The 27,688-nt window shown below is 43.2% G+C and overlaps 1 protein-coding gene across 1 annotated transcript in view; it reads left to right on the top strand.

Moving 5' to 3' along the window:
• Positions 1-251: 251 nt before the first annotated feature.
• LOC308343313 (microtubule-associated serine/threonine-protein kinase 4-like) overlaps positions 252-27,688 on the top strand; it is a gene marked incomplete at both ends in the record, with an annotated part of 321,206 nt that continues 293,769 nt past the window's right edge. Inside the window, one exon of the mRNA XM_080804336.1 lies at positions 252-629. Within this exon, the coding sequence (XP_080660462.1) occupies positions 252-629 (378 nt within the window). The remainder of the gene's footprint in view (positions 630-27,688) is intronic.

Genomic DNA, 27,688 nt, shown 5'->3' with positions numbered 1-27,688 from the left:
GCGCGGACTCGAGCTGGCCTGTCCCCGCGCGCGGCAGCCCCCGTCGGCCGCCAAGTGTGGGCGGCTGGTAAGTTGGCGGCGGTCTCCGGCGGCCGTGCCGCGGCCATGTAGTCGCCGGCGGGGCTCCCCACAGCCCGGGAGCGTCAGCGAGAGCGACCCGGAGCCGCGCAGCCCGCAGCTTTCCCTGGAGACGCTGAGTGCGCGCCGCGTCCCCGCCGCCCCCCGGGCCGCACTTTGGGCCCGAGAGGGAAATGGGGGAGAAAGTTTCGGAGGCGCCGGAGTCAGTGCCTCGCGGCTGCAGCGGCCACGGCCCCGGAGCTCCCGCCCCTGCGGTGGCCGCCGCGTCCTCTCCAGGCGCTTCCTCGGCCGAGTCCTCCTCGGGCTCAGAAACTCTGTCGGAGGAAGGGGAGCCCGGCGGCTTCTCCCGCGAGCAGCCGCCGCCGCCGCCGCCGCCGCCGCGGCCGCCGCCGCCGGGCGGCGCCGTAAGAGCCCGGCCGCCGGCCGCGTGGGCTCCCGCGCGCGTGGTGCTTGAGCTTGGAGTCTGTGCGCCGCCGCCGCAGCTCTCGGGAGGAACCGAGCTACCCGCGCCCCGGGGCAGCAGCGTGTCCCAGGAGGAGCAGGACGAGGAGGTGAGTTCCCCCTTCCCCCGCTCCCCGCCGGGTCCCGTCTATCGGGAGACCTCAGCTCTGCGCCCCGCGCGCGGCTAGTGGCAGGGCGCACCCGGGGCATGGGGACGGGGAGGGACCCCAAGTGCTCTGCCCGGAGGCCGGGGTGATGGCAGTTAGGAGCCTCCCGATGGGCTATTGACTACCCGTGGCTGTTACCTCCGCTTGTGTGTCTTCAGGTGCTCTCTGAGAGTGTGCTTTCCAATATGTCAACGCCGCGAACTCACTGTCCGTATCTGCTACGGTGGGTCTGGGTACGGGTGCGATCTGGACGCCTAGCTTGTCCCCGCAACTAAGAGCTCATTTTCCGAAGTGGGCGTTGCTTCCCGTCGCAGCTGTCGGGCGGAGGGGAGTGTGGTGAGGGGATGGGTGTGAGGGGAAGAGACTGTGTGTGGGTCCTGGCAGACGAGTGCGGGCAGTACCGCGGAGTTGCGCGGAGGCTGTCAGTGACGCCGGCCCTCGGGATCCCCTGCGGGTGGTTTTGGCTGGTCCGCGCAGCGTCGGTCTCCTGAGAGAGGGGAACTCTCAGCTTTCCGTCCGCCGCACTGACCTGCCCGCCTGCAGCACCCATTCGGGTTGTTCCCGGGTGTCCAGATGCGCGCGGGTTGCCAAACTGGATAGAGAACCTCCCATTTTCTGCGAGGGCGGGGGAGGGGGACTGTGTCCATCCTGGTTTCTTTGAAGAATGTTCTTCCAAAACTTGTCGGTTGCGCCCGGACACGTTGAACATATGACTTTGGTGTCCTCTCCACGGCTTTCCTTGTTTTTCGTTTTTTTTTTTTTGTTTGTTTGTTCGTTTGTTGTTTGTTTGTTGTTTGTTTTTGTTTTTTCGGCCTTTGGCGCACGCTTAGAAAGCATGGCGTTCTTCATTATCTTTAAGATTGTTTGCTTGGGACGGTGGTTGTGCGGAAGTCATCTTGGTCAGGCAGGGTTATAAATAAAACATCATCCTAACATAGACTCCTTGTGAAGTTAATTCTTCAGTGCCAGAAACCTATTTTTCTTCTCTCTGGTGGGGTTAGCTTTAATAAGTAATTATCCTTGTCTCTCAGAATATGCAAGTTGAGGTCAGTGTCCTGACATTGGGCCCAGGGGATCTCAGTCTGGACGCAAAGAGTGGATCTGGCACAAGGGGGGGAGTGAAGTCCTCGATGTCACGTCAATGGCCAGCCTTCTGCCAGTAACCCTGACTGATTTCTCTATGCCCAGGAGGATTGTAAGGATCCTGGACAGGTGTCTGGAGACCTGCTTTCTAGAACTGTCTCTCTGCTCTTGAGTTGTGAGGCCTTGGGTGAATTGTTGCATTCCTCTGACTTTCAGTTTTATCTGTAGAATGAGGGATTTGAACCATTAAACTTCAAGATAAAGTTAATTTCCACATAAATGTGGGTTTTGTTTTGTTTTTGTTTGTTTGTTTTTGCTGATCAGGAATTTAGGATGGCTGTATCATTAAGATTGATCCTAGGGACAGGATGCTGGGAGTTAAGCTGAGTGCCATACCTACCACAGGGCTGTCAGGGTCCCTCAGTGCAGATGCCAGGCATGTGCCAGTTGTTTACCCTGTGATATCTGCCTCAGCTTTCAAGAGGAGCACACTTGTCATCCGGTAGCTAGGGCTATGCCCTAACTCATTAATTTACTACGGGATCTCATTTAATGTTGTCATTAGTAGAAAAGGTGCCCACTGTTTTCTGTGTAGCTAGGAGAGGGTGCTCTGGGGTAAATGACATGGTCTCGCGCATCTTGGGGGTGGGAGGGAGTAGGTAACTTCTCACTTTGGATCCTGATTCTGTAGCTGATTTATTGCCTGGCCTTAGGGTGACAGTATTTGACTTTCTCGGAAGTGGATATAATGATAGCTTATTTCACAGGCAATACAGTGAGGCTTGGTTGATGGAAACATATTTTGGAAAGTGCCATGACTAAATAAATTTGGTCAGTATTTGTGAAATCTCAGAACTGGATGTAAACTGATACAGTATTACAATTTATTGTGTAACTTACTCTGTGGCAGGGGTTGCTGGAAATTATCCAGGAGTGGAAATCTTGACTTGCTCTGAGGATTTTAAAGTGCAACTGTAACTGTGGAGTTTTTACCTCCTTAGGAGTACAGAAGTGGTAGTCTTGGTGAAAGGCCTTGAAGTCCAGTGTGTGGCATTTCTTGTTTTGTTTTTTTATCCCCCTACAGGTGATCATATGGTGCAGTGATTTTTTTTAACTTATGTGGGGATCATGGGCTTCTTTGAGAATCTAATGTAAGCTCTCCATCTGTTCCTAAGAAAATGCATATAGATACAAACACCATTCCAGAAGGTTCAGTTAGGTTACAAACGCTAAGTTTAGTGGGAAGACCTGGGTTTGCATCCCAGCGCTGTCACATTAACTAGATGTGGGATTGTGGACCATTCAACTCATGTAAGCCCTGGTTTTTGCACCGTTTAATGGGAATAATAATGATAGAGTTAGGCATTTTATACATGCCACTTAATTTAATCCTAGCACAGTATCTAACATAGAGTATTAAGTGCTAAGTAAATATTAATTTTTCAGGTTAACTTGTGATGAAAATTTTGTGACTTGAAATTATGAACTTGGGCTGGCTTGTTATTTTTATTTATACATAAATAATCTGCTGCTTTGAGAGAACCTGAGGCTGTGTCTGTTCAGGTTATTCTGATTTTATTAGCATAAGCTGGGAAACAGATTTTATTTGTATCAGGTTGTGTTATGGCGGGGCAAAGTTAGTGTAATGTTAGTTATGCTACAGCAAGGCCCTGAGTATAAAGCATTAAAAGGCTTAAGTGCATCCCATAAAATGGGAAGAGGCTCATTTAGTTTCTGAAATTGTTATGTCTAGCTTGGGAGAGTCATTGCTTTCCAAAGTGTGTTTTTTCTTTTTACAGTAACATACTCTGTAACTTGTTAAAAAAATAGCGAAATTCAAATATGTAGTGTATAATTGTGGTGCTAATTTTTTTGGCAACCTTGTGAAAGCTGATTTGACTATATCTAGTAGTGTCTTATAGTATTTTGTATTTTATCTTACTTTCAGTATGTGTGTGAACTTACTAAGTGTTACAGACTTAAATCGGCCCTTTATGCTTTTGGTGCTTAAAAACAATGGTTTGACAAGGCAGCGACTATAGTTCTTTTGTACTTGAAACACTGGAGAGTTAGAGATGGCTCATGTCATTTCGTTTAATAAACTGCACCTGACTCCCTTTGCTGCTTTCTGAAGCCTTTGCATTTGGAGTCTGTGAGTTTTGAGAGGTAGTGGGCTCTATTAGTCTATGGTGATCTAGATTGGAGGACTGTTCTCTGATGACATGTCTCAGACTTCTGGGCACTCTGCTCTGTCATTTCTCAAAGCAACTGTCGAGGACGCTAGTGAAATACTCAGGTGCTATTTTGCTGTTTCACTGAACTCCTCAATGGCAGGGATTTTGCTTTGTATGCCTAGCACAGTATGTCTAATACATTAGTAGGGACGCAGTGAATATATGTTGAATGAATAAGGAAATAATGGCATCTTTGAAAATCATTGTGCATTTGATTGAAGGGTGACTGTATGTGTATCCATTTGTTTTTGTCTGTTGGGAGTTATGCTCAGACCTCTAGATCTCTTTTCAAAAATATCTCATGGAGCCAGGTTTTTTGTTTTGTTTTTTTTAAAAGAGAAAGGGAGAAGGAGGGAACAGAGCAGAGGGACAGGGAGACACTTTCATGCAAGCTCCATGCCCAGCACAGAGTCTGATGCGGGGCTGGATTTCACATTCCTGAGATCATGACTTGAGCCGAAATCAGGAGTCCAACACTCAACCGACTGAGCCACTCAGGCGTCCCAAGATCCAGGTAAAACCAAATCACTGAGGTTCTATTCAAAATACCTTTGAAGGGACTTGTGTATTAAGTCTGCTTTTCACTGTGTATATTAGAACTTGAAACTTTGAAGGATTCTTAGAATGGCTGAAAAAGGCTTAGTGGTTGAAAGGATTTTCAACTCAATATAAAGCAGCTCATTTATACTCTGCAACACTGAAGGGCTTGTTTTGTTGACATACGTTGGGAAACAGTTTCCTGTGTTAAGCACGGTAATGGGACGTCTCTGAACTGTTCTATTAATTAGTGTTTGAGTTTGAGTACTGCTTTTAGTAATACTTGGGTTGTGCATGTGATAGTGATGCAGCAGATGAATTTCTAGTGTTGATTAGTTAAGAAAATAAATAGCAAAAACAACCATGGATTCAGTAAAGCCCCCCCCCCCCTTTTTAAGATTTTATCTTTTTGAGAGAGAGCATGCTTGCGTGCACGAGTGAGCATGGGGTGGGGCAGAGTTGGGGAACAGAGGGAGAGGGAGAAGCTGACTTCCTGCTGAGCATGAAGCCTGGCTCAAGGCTCTGTCCCAGGACCCCAAGCTCATGACCTGAACCAAAGGCAGCCGCTTAACTGACTGAGGCACCCAGGCCCCTTCAGTAAAGCTTTTCTTGGGTTTATATTTTATTAATCACAGCAGCTACATAATTTGAACAAAAGTAGTGTATAAATCTTGGTGCATTTAATATTTGGTCTCCTTTATTGACTCACAATTTCAGCAAGAGAGCCATGAGTTTAGAGAATCAGTCAAGCAGTATGTATTGCATGGGATACTTACGAAGCATTGGCCTCAGTTTTAGGGGCCTGAGAGTGGATGAGACAGAGATAACTTGGAGCTCATGGAGCTTCTAGTGTAGTTGGGGGAGATAGTCCCTAAACATACAATTATTAGTTGGTTTCACAGGTGGTAAATGGGTACAGAGGAGCAGGCTGTGAGGGAGTATGTCTGTATCCTGTAACTCGTTTAATGTGGGAGGTGAGCAGTGCCTCACTGAGGTGGCGATATTTGAGCTGAGACCTAATGGATGAGTGTGAAATAGCTGGGAGGAGGGAAGGGGTCAGAGCGATGCAGAGAGCAGGAGGCTGTGAAGCCGGAGAGAATATGGTAGGTCTGTGGGTCATTTGGCATGGAGGAGGGAGCATAGCATCCTTCCTGATGATGCTTGAGAGAGATGCAGCGGGTCGTCCAGAACCTTGTGGACTTCATTCCAAGGGTACTGGGAGCCATTGAAGGACTGAATCAAGAAAGTGGTCTGGTAAGGTTTGTGTTTTTGGAAGGTGGGAAGCCTGAAAACCTAGCTCTTGGGAGCTGCTCGTGTAGCCTGTTTAAATGTTCCAGGGTTGGAGCTGACGACCTAGAAGAAGGCATCTTGATAAATGGTGTGTACCTGGAACAGGGGCTCATTCCTGGTAGGTCAGGTTCTCCAGGTAAACACATGGGAAATATCCTAGAAAAGGAATTTAGCTCTCTTCCAGAGATTATCGTAGTGTGATTATCAGTGCTCCTTTTCACTGTGATGTTGCCTTAAGCCTATTATTTTCTTTGAGGAAAAACTTTATTAATGGGAATGGTGACTGAGAGGAGGGGCTTGCAGTCATTCATTTCCACAGTAAATTGTAGGAAAACATTTACCCAAGGTGAGCACAAGGTGAAATTGCCCTGAGATTGTATGAGCTTTCCTGTTGGTGGGAAGTGTGGTGTTTGTGAGCTAATACACGTTATGGGAGTCTAGCTTGTTTGCTTGTATTTTTCTGGAGAAGGAAGGGTCAGCATCGGAGAACTAAGGATTTTGCCCTTTCCACCTTTGGTCTGAGGTATTCTAGGGAAGAGTCAAGTATTTGTATTTTGCCACTGTTTTAGTCAATGACAAAGCTATCTAATCTACACAATGTATGAATGAATCCAGTTGTTTTTCAGTTTGTCCCTATGAGGAAGGGGATGGAAGAACTATAATGTGGGGTGCAAACATGACAAACTGTAGAAAGAGCTTGTTACAAAATTTCTCACAGGGACACCTGGGTGGCTCAGTCCGTTAAGCGTCTGCCTTCGGCTCAGGTCATGATCCCACTGTCCCGCCTACTGCTCCTCTGTTTGTGCTCACTCACTCTCTGGCAAATAAGTGAATAAAATCTTAAAGAAAAGAAAAGAAAAGAAAATTTATCACAATGAGGCGGATCCATAACCAGGTGGCCTGGCACTAGAGAAAATTGAGTGTGGTGTATGTGTATGCATGCACATTTCTATCTTAGAAAAGATGATTACACTTTTTAGATGGAAGAAACCCCATGCCATTTATAATCACATTATCACAGTCTGTAGTGTTGTCTGGAAAGGTCTTGTGCTCCTCTCTTTCCTCCCATCAGGTCTAGCAGCCAGGCCAGTTTTTCTCTGTTCTAGGGTCCATAGTGTCTGAGGGTACAGACTAATGACACTAGTTCAGCCAGTAATGGGTTGTATGACTTTGGAAAGGTTATGAATGCTGAAACTGTTTCCTCATCTGTAAACTGGGCATGACAATGTTTATTGCAGAGGGTTGTCCCGAGACTTAATGAGATGTTTTCTAGAGTACCCAGCATGATGCCTGGCACATAGTATGCATTCCATAATGGCATTTGTTCTTACTACTGAGTATGGAAGAGCTGGTTTATGCACACTGTGCATGCCATAGACAGGAATAATTAGAAGCCTGGAGTTCCTTTCTCTGGTGAATTATGCTACCAGCATGTTTTATTGGCAGACCCTTTCATTCATGAGTAGGTAGATATGTAACATAGTTATCACTTTTAATTTCATAGAGCATTTCTTATAATGTACTAACAGGAAAACTTTATGGTGTATGGTTCATTAACCCTTCTATTAAGATACTATCTCTCTCTTACTCATGGAACCTCCTCTTAGTGGTCATTTATTAAATAATATCCTAGGAGACTCTATGCATATGTAAATTACTTGCTGTGCCCAGGGATTTAGTCAGAAGGCAACACAGCAGCCTGATGGAGAGGCTGGTGAGATGACCGTGAGCTTAAACATTGTAGCTAATGATTTGGAGACTCAGAAGAGAGTGACAAGACACATCAGATGATTTTCTGGTGTTAGGGCCAATTTAATGTTAAAACCTGTTTAACGATTAGGGCCTGCTTAGCCAGAGCAACTCCATATTGCCTAGGTAGCCATATTGTTGTTTACATTCACAGACTTCATTCTGGGAATAAACGCTCCCGTAGTTCCTGGTATGGTTCCGGGTATCGATTCTGGGAGTAAACGCCTTAACAATAGAAGCCACAGTACCTTGGGTCTGCGGTTATGCCCTATAAAACCAGCCTGTGAGATCGAGAGGGGGTTGCTGTCTTCGGAGGCGGCCCTGGCCGGTCAGTCTGACTTCTAATGCTTGGCATAGAATAAAGCTCTACATAACTTTCACTTTGTCTCAGTCTCGTTCCCCTGGCCGGTCAGTCTAACTTTTAATGCTTGGCATAGAATAAGGCTTTGCTTAACTTTTACTTTGTCTCGTCTCGTTCCTTTGATAACGGACCCCAAAACTGGAAGCCATCTTTGGTTCACATAAGCATTAGGGTCAGGTGGGACAAGGCAGGTGTTCAAGGGGTCACCCCAGTTTCACAGAAAGGAAATCTTTCAGAAGTGTGATAGTACTTTTAAAAGTGTAAGGATTCGTGTATGTATATTGTGCTCACCCCACCCCCTTTTGTTTTGACCCTTTGGGGACAGTGTAAGCATGTCACCCTTTAAGGCAAAAATAAAAATAATCTCGGAGCACTTACCTTATAACTCATGCTGGTGCAGGGACTGTGGTTTGTTTCCCTCTCACCAACTTCATGCACTGCCCTACAAACCTCTTCAGGTCGCTATTTATATAACTTTGCATTGTTCAATTCAGAGATTCTTGTTCTCTTATGTTTCCAATATTTTGTCTGATTTTTTTTTTTTAATCTGGTACTGTTGTTTTGGATTAAAGCATAAGATTCAGCAGAAGTCTTATCCTCGGCATCTTCTGTATACTTGTCTCTTTCCCTCTCTGTGCCTGTCTGTCTCTGCACATTCTCACCACGTTCATAATCCCTGGGAAGGATAGATAGGTGAGAAACCCTTCCCCGGAAGGCGAAATGTTGGTTCAGGACCGTGGTCAGCGGCACACATACAATAGAGTCACCCTTCAATGTGTAGAATGCCTGTGCAGTTTCTGGTGGACCCTCCCACTTCTCTTAATGAAGAGCATTCACGGCTTATTTAATGACTTGAATTCATAACTGTCTCACATGTGTCTGTGAGACAGCCTATGAATTTGTACCCTAAGCTTGTACTCTTTTGCCAGCCCATCAATTCCTTTCTTGGACACAGTCGATATAATTTTGATTATGGTACTTATTTCCACTGAACCTTTCAGCCCAAATGGTTTGTACTGATATTGGGGGCCGGGGGGAGGTAGGGATGTAGGAGGGAGAGTGGAAATACTGACAAATTGGCTTTCTTTTCTTAACTAATTTCATAGGCTGTCATGTGGCAAATGAAAATTTAATTTTATTATTCTTGAATTTGTAATTTAGTGTTGTTTTTAGTGGAGGGCAAGCTCACAGGTGCAACTTGTTTAGTTCGGGTAGTAGAATATAGATTAATAAACTCATGTCAGGTGTGGGCCTTTTGGTCTCTGCCTTAGAACTTGGTCAGTTCCTTTTTAATAAGCTGAGAAGGTAGTTGTGTAATTCACTCCTGGCTCATGATTTTGTGCCTTTTTCTGCTTGTTTTGAAAAGAATACCATCCTACCTCTGGCTTCTGGCATTGACATTTGTTTTTAGGCATTCCTTTAGGCAGAGATGGGTATACCTTTTGCCCAGTAGGAAGGGCTCCAGTGCATCATCGGTGGAAGGAAAATAAAATTGGGTTAGAATTGGTTAAAATCTTAGGTCACTGTATATGTCATTGGGACTTCGATTACAGAAGTTACAAATTTAAAATTGCTTCTTGGGGCAGTCATTGCTACCTAAGCTACATTAAGGTGTTGAAATGGGATGCAGCGGTGATGAAATCTATTTTGTATATAAAGGTTCAAGGATTATTTTCACAAACAGCTTTTTTTTTGAATAAATCATTTCTGTTAGGGTGTCTAGCTCCTACACATGTAACATAAACTCAGAAAATCTGCTTTGTTACTCCTTTAGCTTTAGCTGGAATGCTTAGCTGAAATCCTCTGAAGCTTAATTGATAGGGTTTGAGGCTTATTTGAAGTCATCATCCCCTCAGGCTTGTTTTAAGAGGGCAGCTGTGGAGATTCTCCCTCAGGTGCAGCCAAGGGAGGAGGGGAAGGTTGCTCCACACAGAAGGGCAGCCTGAGATTTGCTTGTTCGGAGAGAAGTCATCCTTAAAAAGTTTGACCAAAAGAACACTTCATACTCCTGTTACATGAGTAGAGTACCTGTCAGGAAGACTCAAGAAAAGGCTGTCCTTTCATTTTTGTGGCTCTCTTGTGACTAGTGAGTAGAAGCTTGGGGTTAAGTTGGTACGGCTTTAGTTTAAAGATTATTGTGTGAGCATCAGAGAGCTACAGTCAAATCAGGAAAGACTGCCTTCTCTTTGCTCTGTGTATTGGTCGTTTAACTTACATATCTATTGTTTGAAATACTACTTTTGTAAATTTAATGTACCACTTAATGTCTTTGGAATTTCTTGATGTTTTGTTCTAAATACATTGACTAAGTTATCCTCATAAGCTGTTGACTGCTGGCTAGTAAGAGAAATAGGGTCAGAGTGGTTCTAAGACCTTTTAGGACTACTTTTAATCTGGGGTGATGGATGGCTTTTAGATGTGGTGCAAAATCACTATTTGAAGAAGAGATAAAATGGAAATTACAAGTTGGAACTCTCTTAATTTTATTAAAAAGTCAACATCACTTATTTTCAGGAGTTACACTGTTGACATTGGGACATTTCCACCTGGAGCAAGCTGAGGGTAACAGTTTTAAAATTGGGGAATAAGACCAGCTTGGGAGGAGTTATACCTGGAGAGAAGCAACTTGACATTCTGGCATTTTTTCTTTATTCCCCTTGTGAAGTGTGGCTGTTGGAATTTTAAAAAGAACATAACAAACTACATTAGTTGGAAGATTGTAGTAAACCTTTAATTGAATAGAATGTTTGGGGGAAAAGCCTTTTTTGGTTATGAAATTGTGTGATTCACCAAAAACTCAGAAGCTCTTTTTGGTCTCACTTTCTGTTTTCTCTTTCCCCCGTAATGTCCTGGTGTGGTTTTCCTGCCTTACTATTCTGTGAACAAGGTACTTTTTTCCTTTACTTTTTTTTAACAATTTGACATCTTGTTGTGCTTTAGAGCTCTCACTTTGGGCATCAGTCATCTTTGAAAACCATTGAAGATGTAAAAGTGTGTAAGAGGAGGTAGAGGGTAAGGATAAAAGTGCATGCACTGTTCGTGAAAGTAGGTATCTTTTTTAACTTTAAGAGTTGAAGATCGCTCACTATGTTGTATACCTGAGACTAATGTAACATGTGCCTCAACTATACTTAAATTAAAAAGTGGAAGATAGCAGAAGTTCTTTTTCTGAGGGTTGTGCTGCATCTCTTTGTTCCTGGGCTATACCAGATCTTGTCTTTACTGTTAACATTTGTACAGGACTTTACAGTTTGCATAGCCTTTTCTGATACTTTATTTGATTTCTCCTTCCCATTTTGTACTGTTGTTTTGTGGTATTGTTGATAATTAATGTCTCTCCTCCACTAGATTGTCATTGCCTCTGAGTGGGAACAGCATCCTATCAAGTCAAATCCCTGCTCCAAGAATAGTGCATGGGATTCAGTGGACAATAATATATTGCACAAAATTGCATTTGAGGCATAGTGTGTGTCAAGACATCATTATGAGGGCTCTACATGCATTTATTCATTGATCTTTTACCAAAGTCCTTTAAAATTTAATAATTCAGTTGGTCCACACTACCATGCTGTAGCTGTAGCTAAGTGACCTTCTCGACATTATATACCCTGCATTCCTTAAGGTCCCAGCCTCTTGATCTGTCTGTATCCAAGAACCTAGCACAGAACCTTAGATGATGTGACAAGAATAAACAAATAATTATTAATGAAAAGACATACTTAGCAGATAGGTCTCTATGCCTTTGGCATGAAGAGTTTGGCTGAAGAGTCTGTCTGTAGAACTTAAGGTCACGGCTAAGATTTAAAGCTCTGATCCGGAGTTTCAGGTCATCAGTTAATGGGCCAAGTGAGTTTCTACAAATGAGGATTTTAAACTATAAACCAATTTTTATTTTCTGGTTGGCTTTGGGAAACTGCATTCTGCTAGGGTAATTTTTGGTTGTTCATCACAATCACACTTGTAGCAGTAAGCCGTTATTAGCCACATGTTTAAAGGAATTATTTTAATTTCTGATGAAATATTGATAACCAGCCTTAAAACATTAACAGTGATACTGGGCTGTACTCACTGGTGCTTAAGAAAATGCTGCTGTCAGTGGAAATAAGTTGCAGGAATTCTGGTAGTTTTATGAGTAGTGGCTGAGTATTGGTGGATGGGTTGGGAGCCTGAACTCTGTCTTGACTTCATAGTAGGTGGATTACAGCCTCTGTGATTTTCACATGTGTTGAAACAAGAGGTCCTTTGCAGCTCCAATTTTTTGTTTCTCTCTTACTACAGAAACATTGGAATTTTAAAGTTCTTATCAGTATATAATTTGTTCTAGAACTACTTATTCACATCTTTCTTTTGACAGACTTGGTCGCTGTGTTTCCTGATTTGTGGATAGGCATATATTCTTTTTTTTTTTTTTTTAAGATTTTATTTATCAGATAGAGATCACAAGTAGGCAGAGAGGCAGGCAGGCAGAGAGGAAGGGAAGCAGGCTCCCTGCTGAGCAGAGAGCCCGATGTGGGGCTCTATCCCAGGACCCCGAGATCATGACCCGAGCCGAAGGCAGAGGCTTTAACCCACTGAGCCACCCAGGCGCCCTGATAGGCATATATTCTTGAAAGGAATTCTCACAAAGACATTTACTCATAGATTCTTCCTTTCAGATTATGCTGACTTAAACATACAGGAAAAAAAAAAGTTTCATGTTCCATTTTTATTCATCTTTTAGAATTACTTGGTATGTTTCTGTCAGTCTTCCAAAGAAAGAGAGGGTACTATCTCTTAACTCCCAACCCCTGCAGAGGAGTTTAACTCTGGATAACAGGGTCAGTTTTGCATTTCGTTTGATGCTTTAGCATACTGTTGTGTGCATCAGAAGTGATTGTTCTGGGGCATCTGAGTGGCTCAGTCGATTAAGCTTTCAACTCTTGATTTTTAGCTCCGGTCGTGATCCCAGAATTGTGGGATTAAGTCTCACTTAGGGCTCTGTGCTGAACAGGAGTCTGCCTGGGATTCTCTCTTTCTCTCCCTCTGCCCCTCCCCCTGCTAGCATCCTCTCTCTCTCTTTGTTTCTCTCAAATAAAAACTAAAAAGAAGTGATTGTGGTAGGTGAAATTATAAGGGATGGTCTTTCAGTATTAGCTCCTGGAGACTCTGACTGCCAAAGTGGGTATTTTCCCTTAGAGCCGTCTGCAAATCCTTCATCAGTGGCGGAATCTGCTTTTGATCTTCCTATAGGCTCCAGACAGAAAAGACATGGGTTTGACATTTTCTTGCTGCCCAGAATTAATCCGTCTGGGCCACGTGGCATGTCACCAGTCTATCATTCCCATGTTCTAGACCAACAATTTCTGATTTAAAAAAATTCTTCGGTTTGGAAGATTTGTATGGTGTCTGCTCTAGCAGGCGGCTGGGGCTCTCCTGCACTGTCCTAGCTCCTAGCTGCCCAGCCTCTGCAGTAGACTACAGTTTATGAAGTTAAATCACAGTAAAGAGAATTTTGTTTTTGACCAATGTGTTGACTTGTATTTATTTTATTTTTTAAGAGCAGAGGCTAGTATCTCTAGCTTAAGCAATCAGGGTGGTTTTATAAATTTGTTTGAAAGTCTGTTGTTTGGAACTTGGAGTGTGAAGTCCTACAGGGATATCATTTTCAAGGTGATTGGGTATCTAGATGAGCCTGCAAAAGCATTATGAAGGCCCAGAATAAATGGGATACTGGGGCAAGCCTCATTTCCCTCTAGTGTTGGGGATAATAGAGCAGCTTCTGAAGGTAGATGCTGGTGGCACAAGGAATTATTGGTGTTAATTCTCAACATCTGCACAGGGATGGTCTGGGCCCAGTCCTGCCAGGGTTTCTCAAGGCCCAGGTGAGTCAGGGGAGAGGGAACTCTCACAACTCAACCTGTACTCTGGCCATGTGGCAGCTCTGGGGCTCCTCCTGCAGGTGTGACAGTCACTCTCCTTTGTCCTAAGGACACCTTCAGGCCTGCCCAGGACTCCTTCACATGTGAGGGCAATTCATTTGAACCCCAAGCAAAATGTCCACTGGCAGTTTTCAGTTCATTTCTACTGGGGGAGACCTGTGAAGGCCAATTTAAGGATGAAGGTGGTTACCTCAGAAAACCCATCAGAACACTTTTTAAATAAACCAAGTACTATTAATGGAAAAAATTAAAACTCGGAAGCATTTGTTCAAAACATGTTTTCTTTGTCAATAAAATTTTGGTGTAGGGCAAATGATATTCTAATTTGCGTGGTCCCTCTCTCCCTCTGCAGTGGACACTATTAAATTTCCCCTAGATTTTTCTTTGTAGGTTAATTCCCATAACAAGATTTATCCTTCGTATATAGATGAGGTTTTAAATGATTGCCACATACCCTCCTTCCACGGGGGAACTTATTTGTTAAAAAAAAACAAGTAAGTGTTTTCAGGGAGTCTTTGTTTTCTGAACCCAACTTTGCCAAGACTGAGGAAGGATAGCTACATCATTCTGAGTAGAGGGTGTTTTTACTCATCATGTTGAGAGCTGCTTGCTTTCTCTCTCCTGTCTGTCTACCCTCCTCTCAGGATGGAGTTAAAGCTAAGTTGTGGAATTAGTGCAATTGGTTCTTGCAAAGAGTTGGTGAAGGCCCCGTCAACGTTGCTTACAGTTAAGTTCCCCCAGTGGAGATGGCTCTGTCAGAGCCTCTCCATGTCCCTTCAGAGACTGTCAGTGGTAATTAAAGGGAAACAAAAACACAGATTGTTAAAAAATGATAAATACAGGTTTACCGTGTGATTTCATAATGATAGGTATAAGTTCTACTGAGAAATGTCAAGGGGTGCTCACTTTATACTCAGGAAAATCCTGTGATCACTTGGGCACTGTGTGGAATTGTTCAGATACTATTACCTGCAGTTCTTAGGAATTTATTTTGACACTTAAGGACATCTAAGGATGTAAATTTAATTATTGCTGCTGCTCTCTCTGTGGGCTTAGATGAAAAGTGGCAGATTATATAACAGAATTACCATTACTTTTTTTTTTTTTTTTTCAATCTTTGGCAGTCAGACTGATTTGACTTTTGGTGTGGGGGGTAGCTTTCCATTTGTGGGTAAAACAGTTGCTCAGTTAGGATGTATTAGAAAACTTGGGCCTGGAGCACCTGGGTGGCTCAGTGGGTTAAAGCCTCTGCCTTCAGCTCAGGTCATGATCCTAGAGTCCTGGAATGGAGCCCTACATCGGGCTTTCTGCTCAGCAGGGAGCCTGCTTCCTCCTCTCTCTCTGCCTGCTTCTCTGCCTACTTGTGATCTCTGTCTGTCAAATAAATAAATAAAATCTTAAAAAAAAAAGAAAACTTGGGGCTGTTACAGTGGTGCTTTCTGGGGTCGGGGGGGGGGCTCATTTTAATGTAAACTTGTAGGGTGGAGCTGAGTATCTTTTATTATCCAAGTACAGGGCTGGTGCCTCTCTTTCTTTCCATTGCCTTTTGGCCTGTACTTTGGGAAGACAGAAGGGGAGGAAATACTATAGGGCTGGGTGGGTGGACACAGGGTCCTGCGATGTTGCAGTGTTCCCTTAGCATGTTGTTTCGAGACTAGGTACTGGCGAAGGTGACCTTGGAGGTGAGGTGTAGGGTTCCTGCCTGGCACCAAAGCTGCCTCTAACCCTTCTTCCGCTGGGTCGGAGCTGGTGTGCAGGTGCCCATTGTTTCTCTTTGTCAGGTCCATAGGTATTAATCCACTTCTTGGAAAGCTCTGTGGGAGCTGGCAGGTGGGAGGGAAGGAAAGCATACGCAGAAGAAATTTGTAAAAAATCTGGTCCTGCCTAAAGCCACACGCAGTCGGTTAAGGAGACGGAGCATACGTGGAGGGAGTTGACTTGAATGTGCACAGTGTGCTATGAACAAGTGAGAATGGGATTCAAACTGAAGGTGGGTCAGGGGAGGGAAGGACGTACGGAATCTAATGATGGGATTTTCCTGAAAGAGCGTTTTCCTGGTGCCTTGACGGTGAAAGAGGAGCAAGTTGTACCAGCTAAAGTGATTTCCTGTAACAGGTCTGTTCACTAAGTATAGTCGTGGTCTCAGAAAAGTCTTTTATTTTTCTTTTCCAAAGTAATAATATTGAGAAGGAAGAGGAGTTCGTAGGTTGGTGTTTCCATATGTTTATGGTTAATTCATTGTGCCTGTGTAATTTAAAATTGTTCATACAAAATACTACCAGGATTGTCGTATTTTCCTTAATACCACTTTATTTATAGCTTCATAACTTTCTAATCAAGATCACTTTTTCAAAGATTAATCTTTCCCTAGATAATGAAGCAATGTTTATGACAAATAGTGTTTTAGTCACTGTGGTAAGGAACTTTGTGTTTTTGTTGGTGAGGGCAGAGTTCAGGAGAAAGTACGTTGGGTCAGAATTGACCAGGTAAGCCATTTTGGATACTATCTCTTGAAGATAGTACTTTCCTTGCTTTAGGATGTCTTTCGATTACTCATGACTTGAAATTTGCCAAGTTTAGAGCAATGATGTCTTTGGCCCAGCTAGAATTTCAGACACTCCCTTAATCTTTTCCTTTTTTTTTCTTCTCAGTGTGCACTTGGGAAACTTGAAGGAGAAGCTCTTACCCTCTGGGTCTCTGGCAGGAATCATGCATGGTGTGTGTCAGAGTGGACCTCTTGCTTTAACTGAGGACTTGAACTGTGGCCATGGTAACCCTGGATCTAGGAGCATTTGAGACTTCCGAACCGTGCGAACTCATTTTAACACCTCAGCCTCCCTAGGCTAGCTGGTTTTATAAGGCAGATCCTGTGATTTTTATAAGGTAATTTCTCCAGACCCGTCAGGTAGCTAGTTCCCAGTGTTGGAGGTGGAGAGGGAAGTGAACCTCCTGAGGATAAAACCCGCTCTCTATAAAACTCCTGGGACTTAACGTCTGCTTCAGGATTCTGCAAGCACAGGAGAAAATTCCCTCACCAGAAAGTGAGTGATTCTGATCTACTGATGTGGGGGTCATGTGTGATGTGGTGGTTGCTTCCAAAAGCCACACTAAGTTAGAAAGCAAGGCATCAGGGCGTACTGGAGAAAATGTGCATAGCGTGAGTGGGGAAAACTTATTGGAGGTGGTGCTGCTTAAAATGGACAGACCAAGTTGTGATGATAGGGGTGGTTGTGCTTTTGCAAGTAACACTGAGCTCCCAAATGAACCTGCTTTGAGCTCTGTTCTCTCTTCTCTGGCCCAGCATGTCAAGACTCTTCCTTCAGGAAAAATACCCGGGAAAGCAGTCTGTGAGGCCCCAGTGAGTGTCTGGCCAGTTGCATGAGGCCTTTAAGTGTTATAGCCCCATAAACTTAAAATTGTGGCCCTGCCATTGGTATAATTTGACTAAAAATTTAACTATGACAATCCAGGCAGATAAGGTACCTAGAACTTGGTTTCTTTCCACTCAAAGGTCTTGTGCTTCCTTCCCTCCCTCTCTTGGCACCCTGCCCCCGCCCTGCTCTGACCCAGTGGCTTCTTATATCCATCATCACCCATAGGTCTGTGAACGCACTGAGCTTGCTGAATTGTAGTGTCTTCACCCCTCCGCAGGCCACTAGCTTCGTGAGAGTGGAGCCCCTGTCTGCTTCATCTTTGTCCTCATGGCAGCTGCATCCCAGTGTACAGGAAATCTTTGAGTGAATGAATGCATGGAGGGCGGTTGACTGTGTAGCGGAAGAGAAGCTGAAGCTCTGCGATGAGGGGCAGCCCTGAGAGACTTGGGCTAGAGGAACACCAAGCTGGAGTCTCCTCACCTTGCCTTGCGGATTGTGGGTGTTGTGGCATGGGAGTGTCTCATTTATTCTCTGTCCCCATAGCAAGGTGAACAATTTGGAGTGGAATTCAAAGAAGGGATGATTAAAAAAACACTTTTTGAAAAAAGTTTTAAGTGTTTTATATTCCGGTTTTATGTCAGAATTAGTTTCTAGAAGTCTGGCACTGCTGGCTAGCCAGTTGTCACGAATTAGGCAGAACTGCCTGGAATAAGACCAGTGCAGCCTGGCTGAACATCTGAGCCCACTGATTTGGAGCCCCCGGTTTCCTCCCTGTGGAAGTCCTGAGAGGGCTGATCCAGGAGAGGGGGAAGCCCAAGAACTCCCTGGAGGTGAAGCACTTCCTTTCTGGGTCAACAAGTGTTGTGAGGCCCCGGGGAAGCAAGGGTCTGGCTTTCCCAAGCTCCCAAGATGAGCCTCGGGCAGGGACTTCTGAGTCTTTGGATATGGGCACTGCATCTCCATCCTCTGAAAGGGCAAACGTTTAAACGTGTCTGTAAAAGCAGGTTCGGGAACGAAGACCGAGACTTCCTTGTGTAAATAGATGGTAAGTACTGCTCCTTTCTTTCCTTTTACTAATTAATTTCCCTGACAGCTTTGCTGGCGGCTCTTATCCACAATTGGTTGCTGAATTGCAGTGCTCAATTATCTGTGTAATAACACGCTATAAAAACATACAAAGCCAGGAAAAAATGGCTTCCACCAGAGAGGCTGAACCTTGAAAATAGACACCTTGCGCATTCACATCTGGACTGAAAGGAGAACCTCAAAGCTGTCATTAATGATTTAATGGACTGCATTTCTTCCTAAAGGTAAAAGGAAACATTAAATTTGAATATGAGGCACTTAGATTACCTTGAGACGTAACCCAAAGCAAGAACTCATTAAAATACTTGGGATTTCTGATGCTGTTCATTCGGAGTGGTGGTCCACGACGATCTTGATGTTGATAATGCAGTTCATCCTAGGCTTTTTTGAAGGCCCACTGTGTGCTGGGCACTGCGTTGGTGATTTGCATACATTACTTGTTAAAATTCTGCCTTCAGCCTTACAAGGAAGGTAGGGATATCGCTGTCTCATGGTTACGGAAAGTGAAGCTCACAGAAATAACTTCCTTGCTATTTGTCTCATACCGAAACTAGTGTTGTTCCCCCCGGGGCGGGGGGGGGGGTGGTCAGTAAAAGCAGACCAGAGCTTTTTTTTTTTTTTAAAGTTGTGCCTAAACAGATGGACCAGTTTATTTTGACAATTACTTAACAATGTAAAAAAAAAAAACAACCCATATATATATATACACGTATATATACACGTATATATGTATATATATACGTGTATATATGTATACAATGTAAAAAAAACAACCCATATATATATACACGTATATATACACGTATATATGTATACGTGTATATGTGTGTATATATATGTGTGTATATATATGTATATATACACATATATATGTATATGTGTGTGTATATATATACATATATATATATAGAATGGAATTGTTGAGGCTCCTTGAATTCCTGGCTTCTAGGATTGTAAAGTAGGAAGGACCCTCTGGTTCTTTTAAGCGACCAGGTTTGTGGGTAAAATGGAACACACAGTAGATCAGCAGTTCAGATGCCGTGGTTCTTTTCCCTTTGCTGAGGATGTTCATCCTCCCACTGTAGCGTGCCCTCTCCCCGCATAGTACCTGCAACTGTCAGGCGAGTGTACTACATAAGCCTAGAGGTGGAAGGGCCATTGATCACTAACCAAAAATAAAACACCAAACTTAGAAAGACAATGTTTGGGAAATCCAGGAGCCCAGTAAACAAAATAGGGAGCCTGTCTTGCGGGCACTTGTGGTTGAATAGGGAAGTTGGTGCAATGGTGGTATTTTTGGTCTCTGCTTTGAGCACATTTGATTCCCCTGTAGAGCTTTGACATGTCTGCATTCGATTAGGAGATCCTGATTCTGTGGGCTTGTGTCTCTTAAAGGCTGCCAGGTGGTTCTGTGAGTAGCCAGCGGTGGGTATAGAACGACGGGCTTTGCTCCCATTGGCTCGCAGAGAAAGGCGATGCTGACTGCCTAGTGGCATTTACTGAGGGTCCTTTATGAGCAGGAGCTGTGCGAGATGCTTTGCATGGATCATCCTTTTCATCCTCCCTGGAAGTCCACGAGGTCCAGGGCTGTAGCCTCAGCACGGGTTACAGAGAACTCAAGTAGCTGCTCCCTGGTCTTCTAATTACTGACTGGCATGATTTTAACTCCTGGGTTGCCATTCAACTGTTTAACTTGTGGTACTTGGATTTTTACTGACCTTCACCTTTGACCCAAGAGCTTTGCATAAAGGGCACTAACCTGTGTCTTCAGAGTAACAAAGGATTTTGATAGTTGGCTCTCCTTTTTGCATTGTTCATGAATATTTTGTAATTTGAGGATTCCATGGTATGTGCGTGCATGCGTGTGTGTGTGTGCGCATGTGCGGGTGTGTGTTTGAATGCAAATTCATGTCCTCACTTAACTTTTGAACCAACTTAACTTTTGAACCAACTTGAATGTCTTTGTTTACAGAAATAAATACTTTTTCTCCATATTGAGAAAGGACTGAGAAATAACGGGAACACTGGTTTAAAAGACCTCCAGTTAACTGAATGTGACTTTGGATGTTTACCTTGATAATTGTTGAGTGGATCCTCAAATTGCAAAGCAACTATTAACACATGTAGTGCCCATTAGAATGATAGTGCTTTTCATTTCCTTTAGAGGTGTGTGAATTGCTGGTGAACATGTAATGAAAAGAGAAGGATTTTTTTTTTTTTTTTTTTTTTTAACTTAACTTTGCTGAACTGATGATTATTTTGGGAGTGTGCAGAGAGAGGAAATAGAGAAGGGAGGCTACCTGTCTGCCTTTCTAGGACATCATTGCCTTTCTGTGGCCTTCTCAGCCAGAAAAAGGATTTTGTGCAGCCACAGTACCTTTTATGAATGTAACATTGCCTTCTTGGCAGCTCCCTGAATGCCGTCCTGTCCCCCCGAGGCAGGCCTGTGACCCATGGGAGGGATGGTTGAGGTAACGAAAATAGTGGCAAGGAATCCATGGAGGAAGAGAGTTACACTTTATATTTTTGTTGTCATTTGTTAGTGATTTGATCCTCAAACATAGTGTGACTGTTAGGTGAGAGTAACTTCTATAGGAATAACTATAGTAGAAGATTTTTCACCTGGGACTTGATGGGGTTCCTGCTTTGGAGCGTTGAGTCCCTCCTGGTAACAGGGGCTCACTGGATTCTGAACTAAGACCTTGCCACCTGCAGAGCAGGGGCTTGGCGATCGGAGCCCAAGGGTGTGTGTGTCAATTCCCCGGAGCTGTCATGTCTTACCAACCTTTCATTAGCAAGACTTTTCCTTCCTGAAAACTCATAAAAATTCATGTTAGAATATCAATGCCTGCAGGATCCTGTAGAATTTTGTTGAGCTGCTTATACCCTTTTCTCCTAATAGATATGTCGTTCTGTTCATGTACAGGGATCCAGGTGTGTGCTTGCAAATCTATATAGGACGCTCATGTATATGCCCAAGTAGGTTTGCTGAGGGAAATAAACTTATTTCCCCCCTACTGGTTCAGTGTGACTAAGACAATTCTATGCATATTCTCAGAAGATTCCATTCTGGTGAATATTTTAAATTTCATTAACTTTTTATATGTTTTACCAGGTAACTCTCAGGTAAACTCTTGTTTATTACACAAGCAATGCATCATTATGGTATTTGGAGAGACGTAAAATGAACATATTTATTTTTTAAATGATAAATATCTTTATTGAGGTCACTTTTTTGTTAGAAAAGATTTGTAAATTCTTACTACCACAATGTATATTCTTGTGCCCTTAAATTAAAAAAAAAGGGGGGGGGTGATGTTAGCCTAACACATGATACCAGAATTTCTATATTTTAAATATAGGTCCTAAATTACAGGAATCATTTAGGTTCTTACTGTTATCTCCTTTTGGTACAATGAGGAGAGGGGCAATATTTAAGAGTTCCCTTGGAATTTAGCACACAGTTACTGAAATAGTAGGGAAGATCCTATCCCATTACACTTATCTATGTAAGATGAAGTCTTGGCAGAGTATCAACTGGATAGCTTGTCCTTTTCTCTAGCACTTTTATTATGAAGTGATTATATTGGGTGTGTATGTTTATGAGTGGAGGAAATAGGTGGAACTCTGCAATACTTATTTTCTTCCACCTTAAAACCATATGGTATTGTGCCTGTAACTAATCCTAAAAGTACAATTTGAATAAAGTTTCATTGGACTTACCCTTTATTATGGGTAATGAAGTTACGCTGTGAAATTAGAAATAGGCAGATCAGTCTGTACGACTGGGTATTACAGCTGACAGCCTTAACTGATTGATGACCTTTGGAAAAAACAAAACTCGTATATAGCATTTCTGGTAACGCAGAAGAATTTAGCTCTGTGGGCAATAATTTCTTTTCAGGAATGTTAATTATCTATAAAATGTGACTTCACATTTCTGTGGATTTGATGAGAAAATATTGTTGGTACTTATTTCTCCGAACCCTTTCTTCCTGCCTCTTTGTCCATTCTTTTCTTCTGCCCCATAGGAGGACAATTCCAGTTTTACCCACCCCCCCACTTATGTCCCAATAGAAGTGATAACTCATTTTGTTAGAGTGGTAGTGATCTCAAAAGTAGAGGATTATGACCCTGCTTGGGGTTTAATCAGCTTGAGCAGGTGCATTCTAAGTAAGAGAGATACTGTTTTTAATGCAAATGTCCCCCCTTATTCAGAGGAAGGGAGACATGGATAGGAATTGACACAGCAGTTAAGTTGGAATTGTTTCTAAATAGATTGTTTTTTGTTTTTTTTTTTTTCCTCTGAATTCTCTGGGCACCAGCAGCAGTCTTGTTAATAATGGAAGTGAAATATAAGGAGGAGAAGTTGAAGGTGACTGTCTTAATTTTTTGCTCTGAGGGATCACAAATGCTTAAGAAAAATGAAGTCAGAGTCTTACATAAATAAAAGGATCCTAAGTGGTGTAGTATTCATTTTAGAACGGAATTGGATTCGGGACCCCAGATAAGAGGGGATGGTTATATTAAAGTGCCCAAAGCCTTCCCGGAAGGCAGCTTAACTGAAAGGGCCTGAGCCTTCACAGCGAGGGTCCAGAATTTCTCCTCTTCTTCCTTTGTCCTGAAGTGTGCTACTGTGCGAGAAGGGAGATACTTTTGAACACTGTTGAAGAACTGGAGCATGCAGACTAATCCATGGCTCTCTGTTAGGTGAATGTAGTCTGTTATTGTGTAATTCCACATTGTATTTTAGTTAACGTTGGATTTTTGAGAGACAGTATTTTTGACTGAAATGATATGAGCCATATCCTACTTTTTAGGTGACGGTTACCTGAGCGTCTGTAATTATTACACTGTACTTTATGTGACAGATATAGTTTTTTCTGTGCATTTCAAAGACAGTTTAACGAGAAGTCGCCAGTGTGTCCTTCTGAAATGAACTGTATCAATCCATTAGTCATTAATTTCTTCCTCAGTCTACTCAAAAAATATTTATGGAGCACCTCCTATACCAGGCACTGTTAGTGGCTGTTAGTGAAATACAGTAATAAACAGATAAAAGTCCATGATCTCTTGCATGGAGGGGAGAACAACAATATATTAAACTAGTGTTAGAGGGGGCATCTGCAAACTTAGGGGCCAGATAGTAGATCTTCTAGGCCTTGTGGGCCAGGCAATTTCTGTCACGACTGCTTGACTGCCATTGTGGTGTGAAAGCTGCTATAGGTTACACATAGGTGAATGGCTAGGCTGTGTTCCAACAAACTAATTTACAGAATCAGACAGTGGGCTAGATGAGGCCCATAGTCCATTGCTTGTGGACCCCTGTTAGAATGTAGGATGCTGTAAGGAGAAAGGAAAATGAAAGGGAATCAGGGGCATTGGGATATGGGGGCAAGCAGGGTTGGAGTTTCTGAGGGGTTGTCAGGGAAGACCTGGCTGAGAAGGTTATTTAAGTACAAAATGAAGTAATGTTTTCAGCCATGTGTGAATCTGGGGGTATGGCTGTGGGGACAAGAATCACCCATACAGAGGGAACAGCTGGGACAAAGGCCCTGAGGTAGAACATCCTCAGAGAATTGAAGGAATGGTAAGGGGGTCAAGGTGTTTGTAGTAGAGCGAGTGCATGATAGAGACAATCAGAGATGAGAGGCAGAGGCTGGGGATGAGGGACAAGGCCCCATCGTGATACCTGCTAAGGCCTTTTAATTTAAGAAAATTGTTTGTGTTTGTCACTTGGGTGGTCATTGGGGGGTTTTGAGTAGAAGAATGAGTGATACAGTTTAATTTTTAACAGGATCACTGGCTTCAGGGTGGGTAGTAGATTGTTGGGTAGCTGCAGTGGAAACCCGCTGGACTAGTGAAGAAGTGATTGATGTAATCCAGGTGAGAGACGGTGGTGCTTGGACAAGGCTCCTGGTGGTGGAAGTGAGAAGCCAGCAGGTCTTGGATGTGCATTGACCATAGACTTGACGGGATTTGCTTCCAGACTAGAAGTGGCCTATGAGAGCTGAAGGAGTTGAAGATGAGCCCACTGTTTTTGCTCAGGTCAACTGGAAGGATGGGGTGCCATTGACTGAGTGGGAAAGATGGTAGAAGGACAACCAGCAGGACAGTAAGCCTAACAACCTGCATTCTACCTGCACAGAGTCCCTGGCCTGATAGTGCACACAGCTTGAGATGGAAAGCTAAGTGCAGTTCTGTCATCTCCTAGGTTTCTGTGTGTCCTGGGGGCCAACAGTGTCCACTGAACAAGGATGCATTCTGTGGCTTTCCATGTTGGCCTTTGTTCCCACTTTCTAGTCTGTTGCTGAGGTTTGTGCTTTATGCTACTCTGGGTTCCTGGGAGCCCTCAACTCCTAAGGGGCAGATGAAGGTTACACACAGAAGTTCCCTGAGTGAATTTTTTGTGTGTGTGTGTGTGAATTTTTTTTTTTTTTGATCCATAAAGTAATTAGAAGAGATCCTACTATCCGGTGGATCATCATGCAAGCCCTACACAGGGAGATGTGCGGGCGCTGGCATCTGGTGTCTGCTGTCTTGGATTTTTGTAAAAGAGTCACGGATTCCACATAATTTTGATGGTTCTCGCTGTGCTGCTTGGAGAGAATGCAGTACTCGCCCGTTCCACTGTTAGTGTGCATATAAATAACATGTAAAATTCAGTGCCAATAAGCAATTGAGGACAGTCATGCCTGCTTAGAATGTTCTGTAAATTGTCTGTTGAAACATCTGCAGATTGTTTCAGGAGTGCATTGCTAAATTTATAACAGTTAAAGGACAATAATGATTTGAAGACTGTAAGCGGCGGTTCTTATTTCTAATAAGACAGATGCTTTGGTCTTTCTCTTATTAGGGAAATAGATGTCATCAGTGCTTAAAATGCTCTGCTATATAGTACAGAGGGTATTATGTCCTTTCCAGGGTAGGGTTGAGATTTCTGTTGGATGTGTAAGTGGCAATGTGAAGAGATAGTTAGATAGATGATTGTGGAGGTGAGGAAAGACAGCAGCCTAAGGAAGCACATTTGGGGAGTCATTCATGATATGTAAGGTTCTAGAACCAACAGGATTCCTCAGGGAGTTAGCATAGATGGAAGAAAGCCAAATCCTGGGGAACTTCGGAACTTAGAGGTCAAGGACATGAGGAACGAGTAGTAAAGGAGCCAAGAATGCTTTGCTAAAGAGGAGATTGAAGACAAAAACCATTGGCATCCTGGAATCCAAGTAGAGATGGTGTTTTGAGGAGGAGGAGGAGGAAGAGAAGGTCATCAGCCACATCTAGTGATGCCGTAATGCTAAAGGAGGTCAAGACTGGGAGCCTTCACCAGGATGGAAGTCCCTGACAGCCTGCATTGAGAGCAGGTTGGATAGAGCAGTGTGTTCATCAGTTTTTAGATTCATGGCTGCAAATAAGCATAAACAGTTTGGGCAGCTGTGACCTGTATTAGTGATCACCATTTTTCTTCTAACCATATATCATTATAATTTTTAGTATTAGTTACATAAAATAATTGTATAGAGTAAAATACAATGTTGATTGACAAAAAAAAAAGCTGAAGTAGGAAGATTTAAAGCTGCTTCTACAAAACTTTGGTCTTTGCCCATTGAGCCATGTGACGTTGGGGTCCTATCATCATTACTGCATCAGTGATTTATGCTATGCTTTTGGAGATTTGCTGGAAATTTGGACAGATTTATTAAACATTCTTGAGCTTCCCTTGGCTACAGTGCTATCTGTCATCTTTTTAAAAAATGTAGAACACAGCTATGAAACAGAATTCTTGACTGTATATCAAAGGTGGGGCAGTTGCTGTGTATCTGTTGAGTTAAAATCACATGTTGATTGTGTACAGTTACATCAAAATGTGGTCAGGTTGGATTTCTTCCTGTAGCTCTTGGGGGAATTTTTGTATGTGCTTAGATGTAGAAGTTAATAGATCAGGACTTTGGAGCAAAGGGCAAATTAAAGGTAGAAGGGGAAAATACTAAAAGTGATGGAATGGTTTAGCATACAAAAATGTATGACAGCAGGTCTACGGCATTGCTGGAAGAGGGCTGAAATTTGATTCTGGATTTCATAGCATTCCAGCAGCCTAGGCTAAGAAAGAAATATTGTTCTATCAGTCAGCATTGTAAAGGCAAAATCAAACCAGTTACTCAGGCAAAGTGGAGTTTTTCCGGGTATCGAGGTCTGAAAAATGTTCTCATAACATGGGAAACCTTGAATGTTGAGTGTACGATGTCCTCAACAGTGTCCCTATAGTATATAGTCTGATTACCTAGAAGCATCTAACACAGAGGGGAAAATGTGAAAAGCAGGATTACATTAGGGCCACAAATAATGCTCATGTTGATAGAGAAGACCTGCATAGTGGTATTCAGTGTTGTTACTCTAAGTCATCTCTGTGTGTTTTGACAGTTCAGTGAGCTGAGGATTTCTTCTAGAGTTTAAAAAGCCTACTGGGGCTGTATGTTTGCATGGATAACCACCAACATGGTTGGTGCAGGGGGAGTGATGCAAGAGAGGTCTGTGCTTCTTGCCAGAATCCCTTCAGATAAAAACATACTTGGCATAGAAACATAGGCTCTCCCTACCCCCAGATTCCTTCAGAAGGCTGGTCAAAATTCTCGTTTTGACACTGATGGTTTTGGTACAAACTCAAAGGTGAAAGTGGGCGGAAACACCTCTCCAGCGGGCTCCTGCTTCTGATAGCTGTGTGTTCAGCTCTGTGATAAACCCCGCAGAGCGCAGACTCACACGCCCACCTGTGGATTGGCCTTTCCCTCTGTAAACCTTTTTCTTGCCAATCCCAGCTGTCTTAATCCCTTCAAGTTTTAGCAAATTACTTAGAACACTTCATATTTAATGTTATGAACCATTTCCACCTGGACATTCATTTCCCCGTTTATCTCAGGGAAAGAATTTCAAAGAAAGCTTCAGGGTGTTGGGCCGCAGATGTAGCTCCGCTCTCTGCCTGTCTGTCATTTGTTGCTCTAGGTCTAACTTCATGTTCCCAGAGACACTAGGAGACTTTGTCAGGCAAACGAGAACTGTCTGCTCACTGGTTCCGGGCTCTTGATGGGGTGGGGGGCAGGTGCGGGATGACTGAGAATGTGTGGAGTAACATTACTAACGACTTAATAAAAAGCTGGTGGTTACTAGTTTCAATCAACCATAAGGGAATGCGTTTGAGTCTTTAATACTTGTATTTGAAGAGGAGTGTATTTTTATTTTGAAACACTTGAATTAATTATTGACTTACAAGTAACATGGGCGGAATGGTGAGCTTTTTCAGAATGGGTTGGAGGATTGAATGTCCATTTTTTAACTCTTCAGGTATGATCTTGATGGTTGAGAAAGGACGTAT

This window comes from Martes martes, assembly GCF_963455335.1.
Source record: "Martes martes genome assembly, chromosome: 5".
NCBI classification, from domain to species: domain Eukaryota; kingdom Metazoa; phylum Chordata; class Mammalia; order Carnivora; family Mustelidae; genus Martes; species Martes martes.
This window is presented reverse-complemented; position numbering and strand designations above follow the sequence as displayed.